At 44.5% G+C, this 23218-nt stretch overlaps 1 protein-coding gene across 2 annotated transcripts in view; it reads right to left on the bottom strand.

The window, feature by feature from the left end:
* SRGAP1 (SLIT-ROBO Rho GTPase activating protein 1) overlaps positions 1 to 23218 on the bottom strand; it is a 469248-nt gene that overhangs the window by 159337 nt on the left and 286693 nt on the right. For both annotated transcript variants that reach the window (XM_030216376.1, XM_030216377.1), the window contains exons 7-8: positions 8788 to 9009; positions 8192 to 8293 (exon numbers count right to left, since the gene is read on the bottom strand). In XM_030216376.1, coding sequence (XP_030072236.1) covers positions 8192 to 8293; positions 8788 to 9009 — 324 coding nt within the window. The remainder of the gene's footprint in view (positions 1 to 8191; positions 8294 to 8787; positions 9010 to 23218) is intronic.

Below are 23218 nucleotides of genomic sequence, written 5' to 3'. Positions count from 1 at the left end.
CCCCTCAGTACCTATCAGACTCTCACCGCCTAACACATAAGTCTCTCGTGGGTTTCTACTCCCTAAATGCATCACTTTGCATTCTTCGCATTGAATTTAATTGCCAAACCTTAGACCATTCTTCTAGCTTCCTCAGATCCCTTTCATGCTTTCCACTCCCTCCCGGGTGTCCACTCTGTTGCAAATCTTAGTATCATCCGCAAATAGGCAAACTTTACCTTCTAACCCTTCGGCAATGTCACTCACAAATATATTGAACAGAATCGGCCCCAGCACCGATCCCAGAGGCACTCACCTCACCTTTCCCTCCTCCGAGCGAACTCCATTTACCACCACCCTCTGTCTGTCCGTCAACCAGTTCCTAATCCAGTTCACCACTTCGGGACCTATCTTCAGCCCATCAAGTTTATTTAAGAGCCTCCTGTGGGGAACCGTGTCAAAAGCTTTGCTAAAATCTAAGTAGATTACGTCTATAGCACGTCGATGATTCAATTCTCCAGTTACCCAATCAAAGAATTCAATGAGATTCGTTTGGCACAATTTCCCTCTGGTAAAACCATGTTGTCTCGGATCTTGCAACTTATTGGCTTCCAGGAAATTCACTATCTTTTCCTTCAGCATCGCTTCCATTACTTTTCCAATAACCGAAGTGAGGCTTACCGGCCTGTAGTTTCCAGCTTCTTCCCTATCACCACTTTTGTGAAGAGGGACCACCTCCGCCGTTCTCCAGTCCCTCAGAACCTCTCCCGTCTCCAAGGATTTATTAAACAAATCTTTAAGAGGACCCGCCAGAACCTCTCTGAGCTCCCTCAATATTCTGGGGTGGATCCCGTCCGGTCCCATGGCTTTGTCCACCTTTAGCTTTCCAAGTTGTTGATACACACTCTCTTCCGTGAACGGTGCTATATCCATTCCATTCTCAGGTGTACTTTTGCCAGATCAGTGGGCCTTGCAAGGTCTCCTCTACCGCCGCCCATTTGGCGGCAGAACCGCATCAGGACTCCACAAACACGTCTCTCATCGGGGCATTGAATTCTATTCTGTAGCCTTCTCTGATCAGGTCCAAGATCCACTGATCTGAGGTAATCTTGGCCCACTCCTCGAGAAAGTGGGAAAGTCGTCCTCCTATCACAGGAATCGAGGAGGGGGCCGGCGCACCATCATTGAGAGGGTCGCCCTTGAACTCCAGGTCTTGAGCCTGCTGCTGCGGAACGTTTGTCCGAGTGAAAGGAGTTCCTCTGCTGAAAACGGGCACGCGACATGAACCCAGCAGAACGCCCCGGGCAGTACCTTCTAGCTTCACAGAAGCAAGGCCTGTAAGAGGAGGGAACCGCCTGACCCTTGGAAGAAGGCCACGGCCTATCCTCGGGTAAGCGCTGGGGTTTGGCATCCCCCAGGCCTTTCACAATTTTCTCCAACTGCTCACCAAACAGGAGAAGGTCTTGAAAGGGCAACTTCACCAACCTTTGCTTAGAGGCCATGTCAGCTGCCCAATGCCGTAGCCACAGAAGACAGCGAGCCGCCACCGCTACAGCCATCTGTTTAGTCGAAGCTCTGACCAGATCATAAAGGGCATCAGCCAAAAATGACAAGGCCAACTCCATCCGCGGTGCCACCTCTGTAAGGGGCTCCGCTCCATCTCCGGGCTGTTCCACTGCCTGTTGTAACCAAGCGAGGCAGGCTCGGGCAGCGTAGCAGCTGTATGCAGACGCCCGTAAGGATAGGCCTGAAATTTCAAAGGACCGTTTCATAGCTGCCTCCAGGCGACGGTCCTGCATGTCCTTCAGGGCAACTCCTCCTTCCACTGGGAGGGTAGTTTTCTTTGTCGCAGCCGTGACTAGGGCATCCACTAAGCGCTAAATGCCCCATAGCCCTGGCGACTTTCAAAGGCCCCTCGGGGTCAGCCCACTGAGCCGTGATAAGCTCTTGGATGGAGTCATGCAAAGTAAAGGCTCGAGCAGGCTTCTTAGTACTTGCCACCCTCGGATTACTGGAGGAGGTCTCAGTACTCCCAGGGTCTTCTATAGAGAGGACCTGCAAGGCATCAGTAATAAGCGCTGGCAGCTCATCTCGGTGGAAAATCCTCACCGCGGAAGGATCATCTGGATCCGGTGGCAATCCTGCACCTTCTTCTGGCTCTCCAGACCACGAAGGCCTGCCAGACCCCTCAGAGTCCTCACATCCCAACCGGGGGTGGGGGTGGGGGGGGGGGATACAGAAAGCAGGGCCGCAGAGGACCCCTGCGGAAGAGCTCTTTTTAACATGTATGCATTATGCAGCAATAAAACAAATTCAGGGGAAAATGGCTCACCCTGGCCTCCCGGTTCCAGTCCGGGGGAAACAGCTCTTTTATTAGCCTCTACACGAGGCGCCCCTCCAGGCTCAAACCCCTCCGCCTCAGCGGGGGTCGCGCCATGCTGTTCCAAAATGGTGCCCGCTGCCAGCTCCATGGAGCGGGAAGGAACATCGCTCGCCATGCTCAGCCGGCTCTACCGTCTGAAAAGCACGCCTCACAGAGCGCCGTTGCAGATTTGCGCTTGCCACAAACAGAACAGTTCTTTACTTTCTCAGCAGCCATCACCGAAAACGGCGGAAATTCAAAATGGCGGATTCGCGCCAAAATCGTCCCGAACGTGGGCCCTACCTGGAGGAGCTACAAAATGCTCTTACCTCACCAGACCGAGTCTCCAAGCTCCGGTCACGCTGCACAATCAGAAGAAAACCTCTTTTCTGGGATCCCAGCGCCAAAGCGCAACACAACTTTTTTTTTTTTTTTTAACCATGTGAGGAAAGTTTGAGGCAACAGCGAAAGAGGCAAATTTCCAACTCCGGAGGCTCAGTAGCGTGGGAAAGGGCGAACCTATGTGCCTGCTTCCACAGCGTGGGCAAAGACAGGGACAGGCTTGCCTATTTGTCTACTTCCACATCGGGGGCCGGGTACGGCAGGGAAAGGGCTAACCTATTTGCCTTTAAAGTGGGCACCATCAGCCATAACACCCCTGCTACAACTGGCAAAAGCACAGGAGCCACCCCAGGCAGATTTTCTGAGGGAGCTTGAACAAGCTGCAACCACCTGCTGGGGAGATAGAGAATACTGAAGAGGCAGATGGAGCTAGCTGGCCATGAGGCACTATGGTTTTTCAGTGCTCTCTATCTCCTCCTGCTGGTTGATGGACACAACCCACTCGTAATGGATTCATCTGCTTGATGACAAGGAATGAGCGAGATTGTCCGGTTGCACCACGTGCACTTCTTGAAGCCGCTGGCAGGTTTTGAGGACATGGGCGGAAAATTGCGCCGGCGAGGTCAAAATTTGCGATGGTGCCAAAAGGAGAGGCACCAAAACAGGGAAAAACCCATACGGGCGGCCAAAATGGCCGCTCACGACTAAAGAAAGGAAACTTACAAGACAAAAACTAAAGAAATAGAGGAAAGAAATTTTTTTTTTTTTTAACAAAATGGAAAATATGAGCGAACTCGTACAGAAACACGCCGAAAATCAGCAAAACGCTGCGAGGGCCTCTCTGGGGCACAGAACAACTGAAAAAAACAGCCGTCTTGAGCCGCGGAAAAAAAGAGACTGAGGAGCACGCTCACGTTCGGGTGGGAAGATGGTCGCGCATGCGCGCGAGGGCTAGCAAACTTTGTTGCTAGGAAGATCTTCCGATCCTGGGGCTGCCGTTGGACATCACCCATCAGTGAGAACAAGCAGCCTGCTTGTCCTCGGAGAAAGAATGTTTACCATACTTAAAATATAGATAATATGAAGGAGGCTATCAAGACTGTCAACTGGGAATGTTCATACAGAAAGAGTATAGAAGATGAGGTGCAACGAGAGATCATCAAGAGGCCCTTTTACAAAGCAGTGGTAAGCCAACCGTGGGATTACCATGCGGAAATCTGGAACTACCGCCAGCTCAGTGCGGCAGTAGTTCCAGCCCAGCGACTGGAATTTCCGGCGCTAGCAGAAATATTTCAAAAACTATTTCTGCAGGGGGTTACCCGGCGGTAATCAGGCAGCACTGCACATTGACTGGTTACCACCAGGTAAACGTGGCAGCCCTTACCGCCAACTCAACAGTAAGTGCTCGAACCCCCCCCCCCCCCCCAACATGGCCGTTTCTTTTTTCGGCCTTTTTACCCGTAGGTAAAAAGGGCCTCAGTGTGTGGCAAAAACAGCCTCCGCCGCTTACTGCAGCTTAGTAAAAGGAACCCCCCAAAAATAAGAAATATGAATATAACATCATGAGAATTCATGGCCTGAAATCTTAAAATATATGAAATCATAGTAAAGATAAAATGCCAACTGGAAAAGTTTATGAGAGAGGATACCCAAGGAACAAGAAGGAGAAGCAGAAACTACCAGTTTGAAAAAAGATAAGATATGGGATCAGAGGAAACAAGGAAAAGAACAAACACAACAGGCCATCAGTAATACCACTAGCTAGAGCCTTAGGAAGGCAGCTATTTTTACAGAGAGTAACACACTAGGAAAATAGCATCTAACTTTACTCTAACTTACTGCATACCAGTCATGGGTTCTCACTGAAATTAACATTACCAAATTTAGAGCAATTGTTATATTTATACATTTCAAATACAAAAGATGTTCCACTAATTCACTGTGTGGCTATTAACCTAAGCTAAATAATATTTATGGCACATACCTGCTGAGTTGTACAATAATGAGATAATTATTACAACTATGTTTAAAATCTGAACAAAAAAATGTAAGCATTCAGACTGAACTGATAAAGTACTAGATATCTGGAATGGAAAAAAGTAATTCTGGTGTGTCAAAGAAAGAAGCAAGCCAGCAAAAGGATGGAGGGACAGTGAGCTTGTATTGCTTTTTAGATGTCTACTGTGGACTATACTATTGTCACACTCTTGTTCAGCGGAATGGTGATAAGCCCTTGTGCTGTCGCCTGGAGTAGGTAACTGGCAGCTGACAAAACCCCCGGTGTCTTCATCTGGACTGACCACCATTCCCTGAGAGTTGAGCCCTCGGGTTCAGACAGCCAGCAGGACTTGGAGGACCTGTAGGTGGGGCAGCCGGAGGACGATGCTGGAAGCAGGCAGGTCGTAGGTGACTAGGCCAAGATACCAATGATGAAGCAAGTCCAAGAGTCAGGTCAAGCAGCAGGCGGGTACAGTCTGGAAACCAGGCAGAGGTCAGGCAGCAAGCAGATGTAGTCAGGATACCAGACAAAGCTTAGATCAGGCAGCAGGCAGACGTAGTCAGGATACCAGACAAAGCTTAGATCAGGCAGCAGGCAGACGTAGTCAGGATACCAGACAAAGCTTAGATCAGGCAGCAGGCAGACATGTCAGAATACCAAGCAAAGCTCAGGTCAGGCAGCAGGTAGACATGTCAGGATACCAGGCAATGATCAGGTCAGGCATGCACGTGTAGTACCAGGCAACGGTCAGGTCAGGAATGCAGGCATAGTTTCCCAAGCAGGAATGGAGCAACACACAGGAGATCAAGGTGTCCAGGACCAGTTGCTGAGACATGACTGAGCTGCAGGGTCCACAGAAGAGGATAGGCAGAGCGTCTGACATCGGTTGGTTGATGACTGTGTCTGGAGCGGCGACCCGGAAGTGTGATCCCTCAGGCATGACACAGAATACCTGCAAGACCGGAAGCGAGGATGGAGGCGTGCCGGTGCTGGAGCACACTCTCCAGGTATAGGAGTGGGACAGTACTCCCCTCCCTCGTGGCTCTGGCCAGGGTTTTGCAAGGTAGCAAGTGTGAAAGTTTCTGAGCAGAGCAGGGGGCATGAACATAATTTGCGGGCTCCAAAGAATTGTTCTTGGGGCCAAAACTCTTCCATGAGAGTAGGTGGTACAAGCACTCCCCTCTGCCACTAAGTCTAGAATTTCATCCACCTCATATTCTGGGTCCGGACTGACAATCGGGGTGTGGTGTGCAGGTGGATCTGGATGTCATCGGGATAAGACGGCTGGTTTGAGGTGTGACACATGAAAGGCATTGTGAATTCTTATGGTAGACGGAGGCGATCCGTGACCACTACAATGCATTCTTGGATACCAAAGGATCTGATGAAACAAGGGGCCAATTTCTGCGAGGAAGGAAGGCAGAGCTGTAGGTGCTTGGTACTGAACCATATCTTTTCACCAGGATGGAAGGCAGGAGCTGGTCTCTGAAGTCAATCGGAGTGTCTTTTATAAGGAGCCGCTGCCTGGTGGAGTTATTGCCTTGTCTGATCCCAGATATTTTGAATGTTATTGGCCACCTGCTGGGCTGCAGGTGTATCGACAGTCTCCAGAATGGGTAGGGATAGTTGTGGGTAGTGGCCATACACAGCAAAGAAAGAAGATGTCTGAGAGGAATCATGGAGATGGTTATTGTAAGCAAATTCAGCTCATGGAACCAAGGAAGACCAGTTATTCTGTTTATTGCTGTACAGATGAGAAAGGTTTTTAGTGTCTGGTTAACTCCCTCTGTTTGTACATTGGTCTGCGGATGGTAGGCGGAGAAGAAATCCAGATTAACCTCTAAATAAGTGCAGAGTCGCTGCCAGAACCAGGAAGTGAATTGTACCCCTCGATTACTGACTATACGAGATGGAAATCCATGGAGGCGGAAGATGTTCTGGAAAAAGGCATGAGCTAAGGCAGTGTATGGGAGTAAAATGAGCCATTTTGGTGAATCGATCCACCATAACCCAGATGACTGTGTAGTTGTTTGAAGTAGGGAGGTCCGTAAAAAAAAGTCCATGGATATCTCGCTCCAAAGGCTCTTGGGTACATGGACAGAGGTTGTAACAATCCCCACGGACGAGTATGAGAGGCCTTGTGCTAGGCGAAGTTGGGGCAAGAAAGAATGAACTGTCAAACACCTTTGGTCATCCAGGGCCACCAGTGCTGGTGAGAAATCTGATGGATAGTTTTCCATACACCCGGGTGTCCTGCTAATTGTGAAGAATAAGCCCACTGTATGAACCTCAGATGGGCACGGAGTGGCACAGCTGTCTTGTCTACCAGAGGGGAAAGATCTGAAAGGGCCAAGACCTTGGCAGGGTCTATGATGTACTGTGGTTCCTCTTACTGTTCCACCTGTTCAAAAGATCTAGACAAGATGTACATATGGGTATTCTTCTCAGCAGGTTGGAAGGTCATGTGAAAATTAAATCTATAAAAGAACAGCGACCACCTGGCCTGTTGAGGGTTTGGGCATTTGACTTCTTGCAGATAGGCAAGGTTTTTATGGTTAGTAGTTCCTTCCAAGAGATGTCTCCGTTCCTCCAGGGCTAGTTTTAAGGCCAAGAGTTCCCGGTCCCCAACTGATGCAGTGAAAACAGTGTTGCTTCTCACCCTGCCCACAGCGTCTCTCTGTAACAGGAAGTTCCGCCTCAGAACTTCCTGCTACAGAGACGCTTCAGGCCAGGTCAGAAGCAGCACTGTTTTTAGTGCAGTGGTGAGGAACAGGGGAGAAGGAGCTGCAGAGGAGGAGGGGGCTCTAGAGTGCTGTGCCGGGAGCGGTAAGAAGAGGTGCCGAAGACAGAAAGAAAGATGCGGACCACGGCAGGGGGCACGGCAGAAAAAAGAAGACAAGAGAGAAAGATGCAGACCACGGCGGAGCATGGGAGAAAGAGGAAGCAGAAAAAAGAAAAGAAGGCAGAAAAATGCAGACCACGGGGCGGGGGGGGGGGGGGGGAGAGCAAAGAGAGAGATTGGGGGGCAGGGAACGTTATGGGAATAGGGGATGGAAGGATCAAAGATGGGAGGGGAGGAAAGAGAAAGGAAACAATGGTGATCATGAATGGAGGGAAGGGAGGAGATGGTGCCCATGGAGGGGAGGGTAAGGGAGGGGAGGAAATGGTGCCCAGGGAGGGGAGGGGATGAGATGAGATAGTGCCTATGGAGCGGAGGAGAAGGGAAGGGAAAGGAGGAAAGGAAGAGTTGGTGCCTGGAGAGGGAAGGAGAAGGTGTCCATTTGGATCATGCATTTAATTGCGATTAATCGCATGATTAAACATTTTTACCGATGTGCAGCCCTAGTAGAAAGAAATGGGTAAACATTCTCCAAGGCCTAAACATTCATATGCTAGGTGAATTAAAATATTATTCTACACTTTACAGCAGATTATTTTATGTCAAAAAAATAGCCCACATGCTAAAGATCCTATACGAAAGATAAACATAGAAACAGGAAAACTCTTACCTCTTCATTTTCAATTTTGAGCGTGGCTAATCGTGACTGCAGCTGTTGATATCTAAGCATAAGTTCGGCTTGCACAGGCTGTTGGGCGCTGACCTGACATACCTGGCAAAGGATCACAAAGTCGGGATTTGATTCTGTTAGGAAACTGAGATTTCTCATGCCAAAAAAAAAAAAAAGCCATCCCAGCAGTTCCTTTAACAGGAAATATTGTGGAAATCACTTTGACAATTATACATAAAATAATCCATTACCTTGGACACTTAGTAACACTGTTTCAAATAAAAACATGGACGGAGCAACTAATGTTTTTAATTGTAAGACCATCCAAATGTAAATTAAGGGAATGATTTTTATTTTGCATGGCTAATTTCTGATGTAACAGTTATGGAAAACAATCTGATATGTGTATCCTTGAGAATCTGTTGTAATAAGCATGGTTCCTTTAAATTTGGATTCATTCATAGAACACAAAGGAATGAGTAAAGTTAAGGGGAAAGACAAGCTACATTTAGTTTTAAATGACAGTGAACTAATTTTTGGGCTGAATTGGGTATACTGGTGGCTTGCTTGTTTTTAGAATATTCTTTTCTACTGACCTCATCACCCAGGTGAGACTGAAACTCAAATTTCATTGGTGGACAAAAGGCAGTGGGATACATCTCCATAAATCTCTGCTTGTCATTTCTTGGCTCCAAGTTGTCAACAGCATTCTCAATGATATCCAGACCCTCGTGTCTGGAGGTTTCAAGGTTATATTCTGCAGACAGATATGTTCTTAGAGCTCTGTTCAGACTGGCATGATACCCTAGATCACAACACTAATGTAACAGAAAGGAACAAAAAACAAAATAAAAAATTGGGAATACTACATTGTCCCTGCTTCAAAGAATGATTAATGATTTCATGTTTCTCTTTCTTGATACAAGACTGGATTAAGGACAATCCCCCGGATTCTATATATGGCGCCCAAATTGAGGCACACTGCCTAGATGTGTGTGCAAATTAATTGGCTAATGAGGTCTTAATCAATAATTGGGTGCAAACAACCAATAATTGATGTTAATTGGTACTCATGAAAATGTATGCTTGCATCTGGCTGCATGCTATTCTATAAGGCAGGGCACCTAACTCCCATAACACATATCCCAAAAAGGGAATGTGGGCATGGTGATGGTGCGGGGGGGGGGGGGGGGGGGGGAGGGGGATAGACGTGTCAGGGATGTTCTGAAAAGTAATGTGCATAGTTAAAGAATATTGGGTAAGTGATCTCAACTTGGGTGCCAACATTTACACCAGGTTTCAGCAGGTGTAAGTCTGATGCCCAAAGTTAGGTGTGAGCATCAGTGCTACATGCTATTCTCTAAAGGGCACATGCCCTTTAGAGAATAGCGCTTAGTGCTGATTTTTTTCAGCACCCCTTTTTGAGCGCTATTCATAGAATTCCCCCAATATAAATTGTAATTTGATCTCATTGCTGTGCTTGCAATTGTATGTTCTTTGACATGTTATATTTGTATCCGTAAAATTATGATTTCTTACACTTAATTGTTATACTAGAACTATTAGTGATTGCTGAGATACAAATACATATATACTGAAGATTTTTCATAGTCTATATCCCAAAACACAAAAGGGGCAATTCTGTAACTGGGTGCTTTGAGTTAGGCACACCAATGCCAAGCGCAGAGTGTCAACTCTATAATGGCATCTGTGCGCAATGATGCCACTACTGAATAATGGTGTAAGTCGGCACTGATGCACCTAACATTAGGCACGAACAGCTATACCAGGTCAACAGCAGTGTACAGGCTCATGCCTGTGTGTTTCACAGTATGTGCATAATTTATAGTATTCTATATGCTGAATGCATAAGGTATAGACATGCCTATGCCCCTCCCATGCTCCACCCACACATACAACCCGATGCAGTTTTCATGCTAATGCAGTTAGATGCTATATTATAGAATAGTGTGTGGTTCAAATTGTGCAATTATCTTGGCATGTGGGTATGCATAACTACATGTGTGCAGTAACAGAACCACCTTTATAACCATTATGCAAAATGAACAAAAAAAAAAAAGGAAATTGCCTTTTCCAGCATTAATTTGGCCACACTTAGTTTAATTCAGTCTCACACTTAAGACATATTGAACTGGATTCTATATATCATGTGTAAAAGATCGGCACCAAAATGAAATTACCTAGGCATATAAAGGATGCCTAAATTTAGGTGTACTTTATAGAATTAGCCTAAATTTCTGCGCTTTACAGAATATGTCGAGCACCAATCCATGCGACTAAATTTAGTCACAGGCAGTTACACCAAGTAAAACTTGCCCCCCATTTACTAAGCTGTGCTAGTAGCTGCTGGTGCGCTAATGCCGACACAACCCTTTCACTTTGAATGTGCTGTGTCTGTACTGCCGCGTGGCTTAGTAAACATGGAGGTTAGCGTAAATGCCGACACCTAAATTACACGCAGACCAGGTATATTCTATAACCAAGTGCATAGATTTTAGAAATGCCCACAACTCATCCATTCCACACCCCCTTTTCAACTATGCGACTTAGAATTTACACGCATCACATTATAGAATACGCTTAGATAGTTCTGCATGTAAATTCTAATTAATGCCAATTAGTGTTAATTGATTAAATGGCAATTATCGGCGCTGATTAGCTTGTTAACTAAGTCCAAAATACAACAGGATTTGTGCACGAAACTCAAGTCATGCTATATAGAATCTGAGGAATTATGAAAACATCATGCCAACAAAACAAAAAAAGCAAAAATTTCTCCAGGATATATTGTTTCCAGTGGCATAACATTTGGAAAATAGTACATTAGATACAAAACTGCATGTTAGAAGGAGAAATTTAAATTTATCTTACCACTCAAAGGCCAGTTCAAATGTGTGGCTTATGACCCCTGGCAGCAAATGGAGACAGAAGAAAGCTTTTTGCTAAGTTTGCTTCCCCTATAAAGGCTGGTATAGTTGGAAAGTTAGCCAGCATACCTCTGTCAAAGCTATTAACATAGAAAGCTGTCAAATTCTTCCATCCAAATCTGATACCCGGCTCTGAGGAAAGTAACCTATTCAAAGGACAACAGAAGATGGATCAAAGGCCAGCACTGAGGTAAACTCAATCCTCTTCCTTCAAGGACCTCCAAACTGACTTTACTAATGAATGCGACTGTGTTCCTGGGTGGGTTCTGAACTGGTCTGGTCTGGCAGGCTTCAAGGAGTGAAAATTGAACATTTAAATTTCTCTTTCCTTTTCATCCTACCAGACCAAATCAGCTGTGCGGGACTTACATAAACAGGGCAGGAGCAAGTCAAGGCAATTCTCAATACTTGTGCTACACAAGCGGAGTCTACAGTGGCCTGCACATCCAACTATTGGAACTTAGAGAACAAGACCTTCCTGATGATATCCTCCAGGGGAAACAGACCTACATTTTTTCCACTAGTACAGTACAGGGACCTTCTGGAATCTGCAAATCCTTAATATAAGTTGAAGCAATTGCTTCTTTGATAGATTTGGAGTAGAAGCCATGTTTATGTTCCAAGGACCACACCATAAGACAACAGAGAGGGATTCTTCAGGAAAGTCAATTCTAGCTGAAGCAGACTCATGGACTTGGGGAGGGGGGGAACAAAAAGGTTTCTCATATTGTGAATTTTCTTCAGGTTTGTAAACCAGGAATGCCTGATCAGTCCAATATCTTCAAAATGAACAAATTCTGGATTATCCGCTATCACCTGTACTATCTGAGGCCCCAGTAGAAATAAGTACAGGAGTCAGCAAGCCTATCAGTTTAAACCAGGAAATTCAGATGCATGGATCCCTTCTCTCTTTTGTGACTAAAGAATCTTACTGCCTTGGTGATTTGTTGAGATGCTAAGAGGCCTGCTTATGGCCTGCCCTCCTCGACTAGGAACAGAGCAAATGCTGATTCTGTTAGATCTTCGCCCCAGGTCTAAGCTGTACCAGTCCAAAAGTGTATCTATATGTTATCCACACCAGTGACATAAGCCAGTGTAAGAGATCAAAGATATTATCCACTCCTAACAAAAGTAGGAAGATGGTCACCTCCCACTACAACTTGGCACTCTTAGCATCGCCCTATCTTCATATATGCTATTTCTGAGGCATTGTCTAAGAGTATGTGGACTGCTAACCTCTGAGCCCTCAGTAGGTGTTGAAGGACCAGATGGATGGCTATGATCCCTAGTATGTTGAAACACTACCTTGCCTCCATCTGAGACCAAAGACCTTCAGCTACTTGACTAACAAGAATCCCCCAGCCTACTAGGTTCATATCTGCAATGGAAATTAGCCAAGGTATAGTGTAAGGTTCACTCCCTGTCAGAAACTGACCATGGAAAGGTGCCTCTCCAAAATCATTCTGAACATCCTTGGGAAGGGAAAGGGCTAACTCAGGAATCTAGGATTGCAGCAACACCTCATAAGGAAGACATCTGCAAAAGATGTATGTGGACTTGCGCCCAAGATATTACATTCAGCACCATAGCTAATGCTCCTAATGCCTGGAGAGAGGTTAATATCTGGGCTGAGAAGAATTTTTTTTTATTTTTGTTACATTTGTACCCCGTGCTTTCCCACTCATGGCAGGCTCAATGTGGCTTACATATTATGTACAGGTACTTAATTGTACCTGGGGCAATGGAGGGTTAAGTGACTTGCCCAGAGTCACAAGGAGCTGCTTGTGCCTGAAGTGGGAATCGAACTCAGTTCCTCAGTTCCCCAGGACCAGAGTCCACCACCCTAACCACTGGGCCACTCCTCCACATGATTCTGGATCTAAGAGGGCAGCCCGCAAATATCGTCCATTGACACACTTCTCGCTCTCTCTCGTAAAAAAGAGATCTCAAATACTCTAGAGAAGTAGTTCTCAAATCTGTTCTGTGGTACCCCCAGCCGACTGGATTTTCAGGATGTCCACAACAAATATATATGAGAAATATGCATGCAAATGGAGGTAGTGCATAACAATCTCTCTCACGAATATTCTTTGCAGGTATCTTGAAAACCTGATTGGCTGAAGATCCCCAAGGACGGGTTTGGGAACCTGCTCTAAAGACTAAGACAGAACTTAAGACAGGGATCCAAGATGGCGATCTGGAAAGACGCATGAACAGCAGCTCCTGACCCCTTACATCAGAATCGCGAGTTGGAACCTTCCCTGGTTGATTATGGGGAAGAGAAAGGGTAAATCCAACTTACCGAGCTCCACAGGACGGGTGAACCCCCTTCCCTCTCGGCAGACGACGTTGGAGGAGGCGGGACTGCTGTTGCAGAGGACCCAAGCCGGCGCTTCGAGGGGTCCGATGGAATCTTCGGACCTCAGCATAGAGGGAGTGACGCTGAGTCCCCCTCCGATAACAACGCCCCAGAGACCCGGAGGAGAACAGATGGCTATGGAGAGGCAATTGGCGGGAGCGTCCGGAAGTGTAGCCCCTGCCGATAGCAGTGGAGACCCCATAGCTACCTCATCCCCGTTGGAAACACCTTCGCAAACAGGCTTGATGCTGTTAGCGTCTTTGCCTGAGCGACAACTGAGTGAGCCCTCCGTTAGTGTCCGGGAATTAGTTAGACCATCGGTTGTTACAATGGACTCCATTTGGGAGGCAATCCAAGGACTAAACAACACGCTACTACAAGTGGCAGAAACTTTGCGTGGAGATATGGGGAAGCTATCTCAGGCTCATTCAGAACTTTCCACTAAGGTAACTGAACAGACGAATAGAATAGACCATCTTGAACCTGAGGTAAATTCTATAAAGAATTCTATTTCTGCAGTTATTAAAGATAATACTATTCAAAGGAAAAAAATTGACTATATGGAAAATCAATTACGAAGGAATAATTTACGTTTTTTGAATTTTCCTAAATCTCCTTGGACTCCAGCCAAGGAAATGTTAAAAAAATACTTTACTGAAGTTCTGGGGCTTCCCTCAGAAGCTTTTCCTCCTCTCACTAGGGTGTTATACATTTCTGGAGCTCGAGTTAATAATGTACAACCTTCTCAGCCTGATTTGAACCTAACTCAGATTTTGGAAAGTTCAACGGATGTTATTACAGAAAGGACAACATTGTTGGTCTCGTTTGCATTAGAATTGGACCGTAATAATATATTTAGGTTATTTTTTCGCCACATCTCCACACCTTTTCTAGGTTCAAAAATTTAAGTGTTCCCTGATCTCTCTCGAGAGACACAAAGAAAAAGAAAAGACTTTTTATTATTAAAAGTAAGGGTCTTACAATTAGGTGGGTCCTTTATACTTAAATTTCCTTGTAAATGCTATATTTCTTTTCAATCCATTAATTATATTTTCTTTGAGCCGGGAAAACTTTTAGAATTTATAGTGAGTAAAGAGTAGTCTGTTGTTTGTCTGGATTGAATGCTATATCGGCTGCTCCGACTTGATTTCTTGTCTTTCCTGTTGTAAAAAATTGACTGGGGTGGGAAACTGCCTCAGTTATTTTGTTTTAAATTTGAGTTCCTAGTTCTTGGATCATTAATGTGGACAAACAAATGTATATTTTCTTTACCTGATTGTTTTTTTCAATATTGTATATTTCTTTAAATTCCAATTTATGTATATGACATAAATGAAATGTTAAACTGAATAAATAAAAATTAAAAAAAAAAAAAAAAAAAGAACTTAAGACAAAGCCACCTAGCTTAGTGCTTTAGCAGCTAAAACACCCTTATGAGGGATGATCTGATATAGTTGATGTATTATATCTACATTTTCAGAAAGCTTTAGACAAAGTTCCTCATGTGAGTCTCCTGAGAAAATTAAAGTGTCATAGGATAGGAAACAAGGAAAAATTATGTTCTTACCTGATAATTTTCTTTCCTTTAGTCCAACCAGACCAGTCCAGATAAATGGGTTAGGCCCATCTACCAGCATATGGAGACAGAGAAAAAAAGTAGTTCAAAGTAATTCACTCCCTAAGGGTATTGTGCAGCCTGGAACATTCAGTATTTCGAACAGCCAAGCCTTGGTGCACAAAGATGTATACACTGGAAAACCCAACGAGCCTGCTCTATCCAAACAGTATCATACAGCAAGGATAATGCTCCAATGACAGTGAATGCACTGAATTAGGAACATGTGACCACAAAGCAATGAAACTGGCAACTGAAGATATGATATTTGCAAATAAACCAAGAGAAAACAAAAACACCATAGCGAGAGGGGTTCTGGACTGGTCTGGTATGACCAAAGGAAAGAAAATTATCAGGTAAGAACATAATTTTTCCTTCCTCTTCATCTGTACCACACCAATCCAGATGAATTGGATGTAGCACAGCAGCAGTTCCCCATTAGGGTGGGAATGAAACACTAGAAAAGGCAGAATGTGGAAATAATGCAAAGACCAGATGGAGAAAGAAGTAGCACCAAAAACAGTCAGGCACAATGGAAGCCTCAAAGGAATCGAACTGAAGAAAGGACAGAGCCAAACAGTCCCCAGTGTCTCATGAGTGCCAATGAAGACACACCAGACAGAAAAAAAGGACAATAATAACAGAGGTGGAACACCGGAGCTGTACATAGGAAGCAAGCCTCTAAACCAAGCAAATAGGAGACACAGAGCTCTAATAAAAAGATTTCATGAAGCTTATAACCAAAGGATACACCACAGAGTCAAAGACTGTGAAGATAGATGGCTGAGATAGCCAGATTTACTAACCAGTGAAACCAGAGTAAGCAAAATCAGGTATGATGGGTGCTAGCAAGGCCCTGGCAACATGCCAAAGGAGCATCTAGAGAAATGAGCAAAGAGAACAGTGCTGTGCCATACCACAACACTAAACGAAAAGAGAGGTAGGTGACTTGAAATTGAATGTGAACCGCATCACTGCCCAAGAGAAAGGAGGTAAAAAAGTAGATTATACCTCTGTATAGGATGCAGCCTGAAGGAGAGTTGAGCAGACAGCAACACCTGCATAAGTATCAAGGGGCTTGTAGCTAGAGTTGCAACCAAGGAAGTACTGAACCGCCAGATATAGAGCTTGTTCCACAGCCAGAGTTGGAGCCCTGCCCCCCTCCCCCCGAAGCTAGAGACAGAGCAGTGCTCCGCATACAGGGATGGAGCTGAGCTTCACATGCAGAGAAGGAGTCGAGCTCTACCTTTAGAGATGGAGCCTTGTCCTACATGCAGAGATGGAGCCATGGATTTCAACAGTGCTTTACACATAGAGAGGACTCAAAACTCTACGTTTACTAATGCAGCAGTGTTCAACACTCAGAGATGGAGAAGTACTGGCCGTTAGAGATGAACCTGATATATAGTGCAACATAAAATTGCACTGAGCAGGTAAAGAAGAGACCGCACTATACTGCCAGGAAATGCATCAACTCCAAACATGCACTGTACCTGGTTCAAGGGAACAAGAATAAACAGACAAGGAGGCAGCAGAGGTACTGTATGAATCTTAACGTAAGAAAAACAAGTAAGATGGAATGCACAGAGCTGAAATGAAGGCAGGTGGCAAGTCAAAGAAGGCCCCAAACACACACGAGGGGAGACCACTGCCCAGACAAAAGAGGGGAAAGGGGAAATGGGACTTGATATACCGCCTTTCTGTGGTACAACTACAATCAAAGCGGTTTACATATATACAGGTACTTATTTTGTAACTGGGGCAATGGAGGGTTAAGTGACTTGCCCACTGTCACATGGAGCTGCAGTGGGAATCGAACCCAGTTCCCCAGGATCAAAGTCCGCTGCACTAACCACTAGGCTACTCCTAGTGGGGAAGGGAAATGACGCCTGAAAAGTGTTATTATCCAGGAGATACAGTCCCCTAAGGCAGAAAAGAGGATGAACAGAGCACACTGATCACAGATCCACCACTACAGCATAACCCGTCAACTGCTGCTAACTAGCTGCACTGAAACGTGGAGACAGAATGCTGTAAACCCACAAGTCTCCTGGAGACTAGGTGCTGCTTAAAGGATCAGAGCATAAACTACTTGCAAAGGACAGGCCAGGAAGTCGGTGGTGAAGTGTAGCCCAACAGAAGCATGCTTGTAAATGGTGCCCATACACAACCCAAGAAGCAGTATGGAACAGAAATATAATATCCTGTAATAGGAGGCAGTAGACTGTGCGGGAATAGTCAAAACCATGTTGTGAATGAGTGAGTGCTGACACAGGGTATTCCATGGGAACCTTGGCACTGAGCAGAATATAATGTTGTGCTGCCACTACACAGCACAGGGTATGTTGCTCTACTTCATGCATAAGACTGTTGATAGAACACAATGTAAAGGCTTGCTCAAGTGCAGCACAGGAGCCAGGATCCATATGTACCACGGGAGATCACCAGCACTGCACAGCACATAACAATGTGGGTTCTGCACAGGATGTCTGCACTGTGCCTGAGCACAAGTGTATACATACTGATGCTGCGCAACCAGACAAGGTTTGGAAACCTAGCCCATGAGACATAAGAAGGTTCACCTCAGGGCAGAACACCTGAGAAGTTGCCAATGTGCCATACAAGACACCAGAAACAATGCTGTAGTGCAGAATAAGGGTGCCACAGAGAAACACATTCAAAATTACAGTAACTATGACTTTTTATCAAAAATCATATACTCTTATTAATACAATAATAAATATACATTAATTGCAAAACTTCCATAAAATAATACTTATATGGATCCTACTACCCATAAGTTCTTTCACATACAACAATCAACCCTTTCCATTCATTCCTCCCTTCATTCCATTTCTCTCTTCATTCTATTCATTAAACCAATCATACTTAAAATAAATGCCAACCAATATTGTTACTTCAGGTGGCTGTAAAACTTCCCTCAACTTGAAATAACGATATCATTTTCCATTAGTTCCTGATTTTAAACACAAGCAAACCATTCCTGCACACCGATATTATATTAATATATGTCAAAAGTACATTCTTCTTTTCAAAATAAAAAAAAAATACTGTATCCTTTAAATAAAGTTATTCCCGAAAAATGTATGCCCATGTGTAGGAGCTTTTCATAAAGCTGAAGAATGCTGTCAACACCAAGCTGTTTCATTAATGAATCCTGCTGTCCGCCTTCCGTTATGGTTAATACTACAAATTTAAACACATCGCAAATCCTTTTAAAGTAACCGGATCCCACAAAAGTTCTTTTCATTTATGATTCGAATCCTTTGAACACCTGAATCCCGGACACAGCTCTGTGTTTCGTAATATTGCGTCATCAGGGGCCAGGCTTAAATGATGATGAAACACACTCAAAGATGCTACCCTGAGCTGGATATATGAAACGGGATACCTGCATAATGGCGCCGGTCTCATAAAACACTGAGACGGGTAACAAAAAAACAACAGACCTAGGCATTATGAATTTAGAGATAGGAATAAATTAGTTGGTAGGGTTCAAGAGAGGCTAAATACAGATCTTAAAAATCCCAATGGAGAAGTAAAAGAATAAGGAGTAATAATGAGGAGGTATCTGATCCCTCATCAGCACCGTTATGTATACCTCCTCAGCCTAACCTGTCTGAGCAGGTTTTTCAATTAGGCAAAATATGGAGGAAGGGGTTGAACAGAATCACCTACTCCAAAGCCTCAGAGAGCACAGAAAGGGAATCTATCCTGTTACATTGGAAGAGGGAGAGGAAAGGGTGGAGGAAGGGGTGGGAGATGAGAAAGGGGCAGTTTGGTAAACAGAAGTTTATGAATCGACAAATCAAGCCAATAGAAGATTACTGGAAATAAACCATGATAACAGTAACCATACAAGAATGTAGTCAATCTTTCAAATAGAAAATTAGATAAACACAAATCTGCAGTACTTAGTAAAGGTATGTCATTTGTGTCAACACTGCAATACAATGCCTTAAATACCCGTAAAGATCTCTTTAAACTAACCAGGAAATTATGCTTTATAGATTTCTTTCTCTACTAAGCAAATTGTGAATACTGATGTATCTGTTGAGAGAAAAAATAGTGTCTGGATTAGAGAATGACACGGGGACGGGGACCCGCTGTAACCGGGGGAATGGGGACAGGGCGGGGACAGATCCCACGGGGCGTGGATGGGGATAGAGCCCGTGAGAGCGGGGACAAACTTTGTCCCCATGTCATTTTCTACTTTGAAGCCTGTTAATCAACTGGACTGTTATATGTGATTGATGCAGATGACAATATTTTTTCTATTTCTAATTTAAACACAACAGTTGCACAGCATATTGTTCCTTTTTATAGTTTAATAAAAAGATTTAAATATAAAATCATAAGTTTTCTGGTTTTAAAAGAGAAAAAATAAAATCAGTTGTATTATTTCCACTAATATCTATATTAATAAATCCCACCTTGAACGTTCTGAAGCTCACTCCAAGGCAGAGAAGCACAAAAATCCTGTAGTCTTCATAGGCTAGGACCAGTCACCCTCACTCATAGACCCGCCCTCAGCCACGCCCCATCTGTACATAAAACGCTACCTCAACATTCTGAAGACAACCTGCTGAAGCCATCTGCAAAATCCCTAAACAGTTCGTAAGTTCATGGTGGTGAAGCCATCCAACTCACCATGTCTCTGCCCCGCCCTCGAGGGCGGAACACAGAGAGTAAAGGGATCCATAAAGGCACCCCTACCAACTGGCAAGCCCCTCCAACAAACAATGACCCAAGCAGTGGGAGTGTTTCCGTTCTCCTCCCCCGCCTAGGAATCGCTACAGACTGCTGGCAAACTCCCCAACCACACGACCACAAGAGCCACCCGCAACCCCCCCACACACACAAACAGACACACACACATACATAAACATACACACACACACACATAAACACACACGCAAACACACACATAAACACACACACACACATAAACAAACACACACACACAAACGCACACACACACACATAAACACACACACACAAACGCAAACACACACACAGAAACACACACACAAACGCAAACACACACACAAATGCAAACACACACACAAATGCAAACACACACACAGAAACACACACACAAACGCAAACACACACACAAATGCAAACACACACACAGAAACACACACACACACACACAAATGCAAACACACACACAAACACACACAAATGCACACACACAAACGTACACACACAAACGCAAACACACACAGAAACACACACACACACACAGTAACACACACAAACGCAAACACACACACAAATGCAAACACACACATAAACACATGCAAACACACACACACACACAAACACACACACAAACGCACACACAAACACACAAACATACACAAACACACAAACATACACAAACACACAAACGCACACACACACAAACGCACACAAACACACACAAACACACACACAAACGCACACACACACACACACGCAAACACACACAAACGCAAACACACACACACAAATGCAAACACACACATAAACACACAAACAAACATACACAAACACACAAACATACATACACAAACACACAAACAAATGCACACACACACATAAACACACACAAACACAAACGCACACACACACAAACACACAAACAAACATACACAAACACACAAACAAATGCACACACACACATGGGTGGCTGCAGGGGGAGCAGGGGAGACAGGAAGGACGCAGCAGGGGGAGAGGAGGGTTGATGGGCATGGGTGGCTGCAGGGGGATGCTGGACATGGGTGGCTGCAGGGGGAACACGGGGAGAGGAGGGTCGCTGCACATGCCTGGCTGCAAGGGGGCAGGGGATAGGGAGGGGGTTCCTCACACCACACACGCAGTCACTCATTCTCTGTCTGCCACATACACTCTCACTCACACACTCACTGTCTTTGTCCCTCTCTCTCACACAGTGTCACACAGAAACACAAACACTGTCTCTCACACACTCTCTCTCTCGCACAAACACATACACTCTGTCTCTCTCTCACATTCTCTCTCTGACACACAAGCTCCATCTCTAACACACGCTCTTTCTGAAACATACACTCCAAGGAAAACCTTGCTAGCGCCCGTTTCATTTCTAACAGAAACGGGCCTTTTTTACTAGTTGGACAATAAGTATGTTTCCAACGAAATAGACTATACACCGCTTCAATGTGGAATAATGATTCAGATAATAAATAACTGGGGATAACCACGTTTTCCTTGTTTACTGTTTAATTGATCTCCTTGTCTTGTTTCACTCTCCCTATTTTGTGGTCTAAGGAAGAGTTTATAATTATCTGATTGAAATAATTCTAGTATTATTTTGTCTGTATTTCTGGCAAGTTATTTTAGTGCTTGTAAAATTAATTTCTTATAAATAAATTTTTTTTAAAAAATCATAAGTTTTCGAGGCGTCTGCAGATGAGAACAGAGCCCACGGGGACGGGATGGGGAAGGAGATGGGGTGGGGAAAAATTTTATCCCCGTGTCATTCTCTATTTTGGATCCCTCCTATTCACAACAATCCAATGATTAATGCATTTGAAAATATGGCATTACAGGATATAGAAGCACTTGAAAGCAAGAATAAAAGTGAAAAAGAAAAGTGCAACTGATTAATTAAGGAATTTAAGTGCACATCGGATAACCGCATGCTCTGTTTAACTGCATGCCATACTTTGGTCCCATTTTTGGCGCCATCAATTTCTATGGGGACAAACTTCGGTTTAATGCACCACTGATAAGTGCAAGATTCGCTTATATGCATGGTTTAAGACCGCTCCTCTGCAGGAAAGACTCTACATAAGCGCACGCACAGAATATGGAAGCCGATTGGCACGTGACAAAGGGGCGGTAAATTTGGAATCTCGTTGGTTAACTGCCATAGGCAGAAGAAGTGAAAGAATGTTGTTAGAGTGTACACTGGAGTTGTCGTTGTCGTGGTGCAACTGTAAGACTAACACTGGCTGAACGAATAGAAGTTCTTAAAAAATTAGAAAACAAAAAGGTCAAGCATCTATTGCTAAAGAATATAGTGTCAATCCCAGCCAAATTTCACGTATCTTGAAGCAGAAAGATCAGTTTCTTGAAGACTGGCAAAACAATACAAATCCACATAGGAAATGAAAACGGGAGGATGTAGAAGATGCTCTTCTTTGGTGGTTTTCTCAAGTCAGGAGCAGACAGTTTCCTGTCAGTGGTCCACTGCTTATGAAGAAAGCTAATCAGCTAGCTGAAAGTCTTGGACTAACTGAATTCAAAGCCACTGTTGAATAGTTGGAAAGATGGAAGGAGAGGAACAACATAAAATTCAAGAAACAGCATGGTGAAAAGCAAGACGCTGATGACTTCGGTGCTGAAAATTGGGTTGTTTCAATTCTTCCTACCATCTTGAATGAGTTTGCACCTCGTGACATTTTCAATCCTGACGAAAACGGTCTCTACTGGCAAGCGATTCGGGATGGAACACTTGCATTCAAATAAGCAGAAACTACAGGAAGTAAAACGTCAAAGGACCGACTGACGATCCTCCTTTGCTGCAATATGGATGGGAGTGAGAAGTTGGACCCACTCGTCATTGGAAAGAGCAAACAGCCCCGTTGCTTCAAGAATGTTAAGCGACTTCCTGTGTCATATGAGGCTAATGCAAATTCATGGATGACTGGGGAAATTTGGAAGCAGTAGCTAAAGAAGTTAGACACTAGAATTCAGGCACAAAAGCGTCAGATTTTGCTGCTTTGTGATAATTGTGCTGCACACAGTGATGATGCTAGACTATCTAACGTCAAGGTGGTCTTCCTGCCACCAAACATTACCTCTCTGATCCAACCTATGGATCAGGGCATAATAGCCAATTTCAAACAACATTATCGGGCTCCTGTGCTACGTCGTCTGATGAGCGTTATGGATGACCAGACTGGCAAGGATAAACGTGCTGTTGAACTGGCTCGTAATCTATCACTGTGGATTCCCTACATATGCAGAAAGAAGCCTGGAATCATGTTACACAGGCAACCATTGTGAACTGCTACAAGCGGGCAACCTTTGTTAAGGATGTGGAGAGGGACGAA

This window comes from Microcaecilia unicolor, chromosome 10 (genome assembly GCF_901765095.1).
Source record: "Microcaecilia unicolor chromosome 10, aMicUni1.1, whole genome shotgun sequence".
Lineage (NCBI taxonomy): Eukaryota > Metazoa > Chordata > Amphibia > Gymnophiona > Siphonopidae > Microcaecilia > Microcaecilia unicolor.
This window is presented reverse-complemented; position numbering and strand designations above follow the sequence as displayed.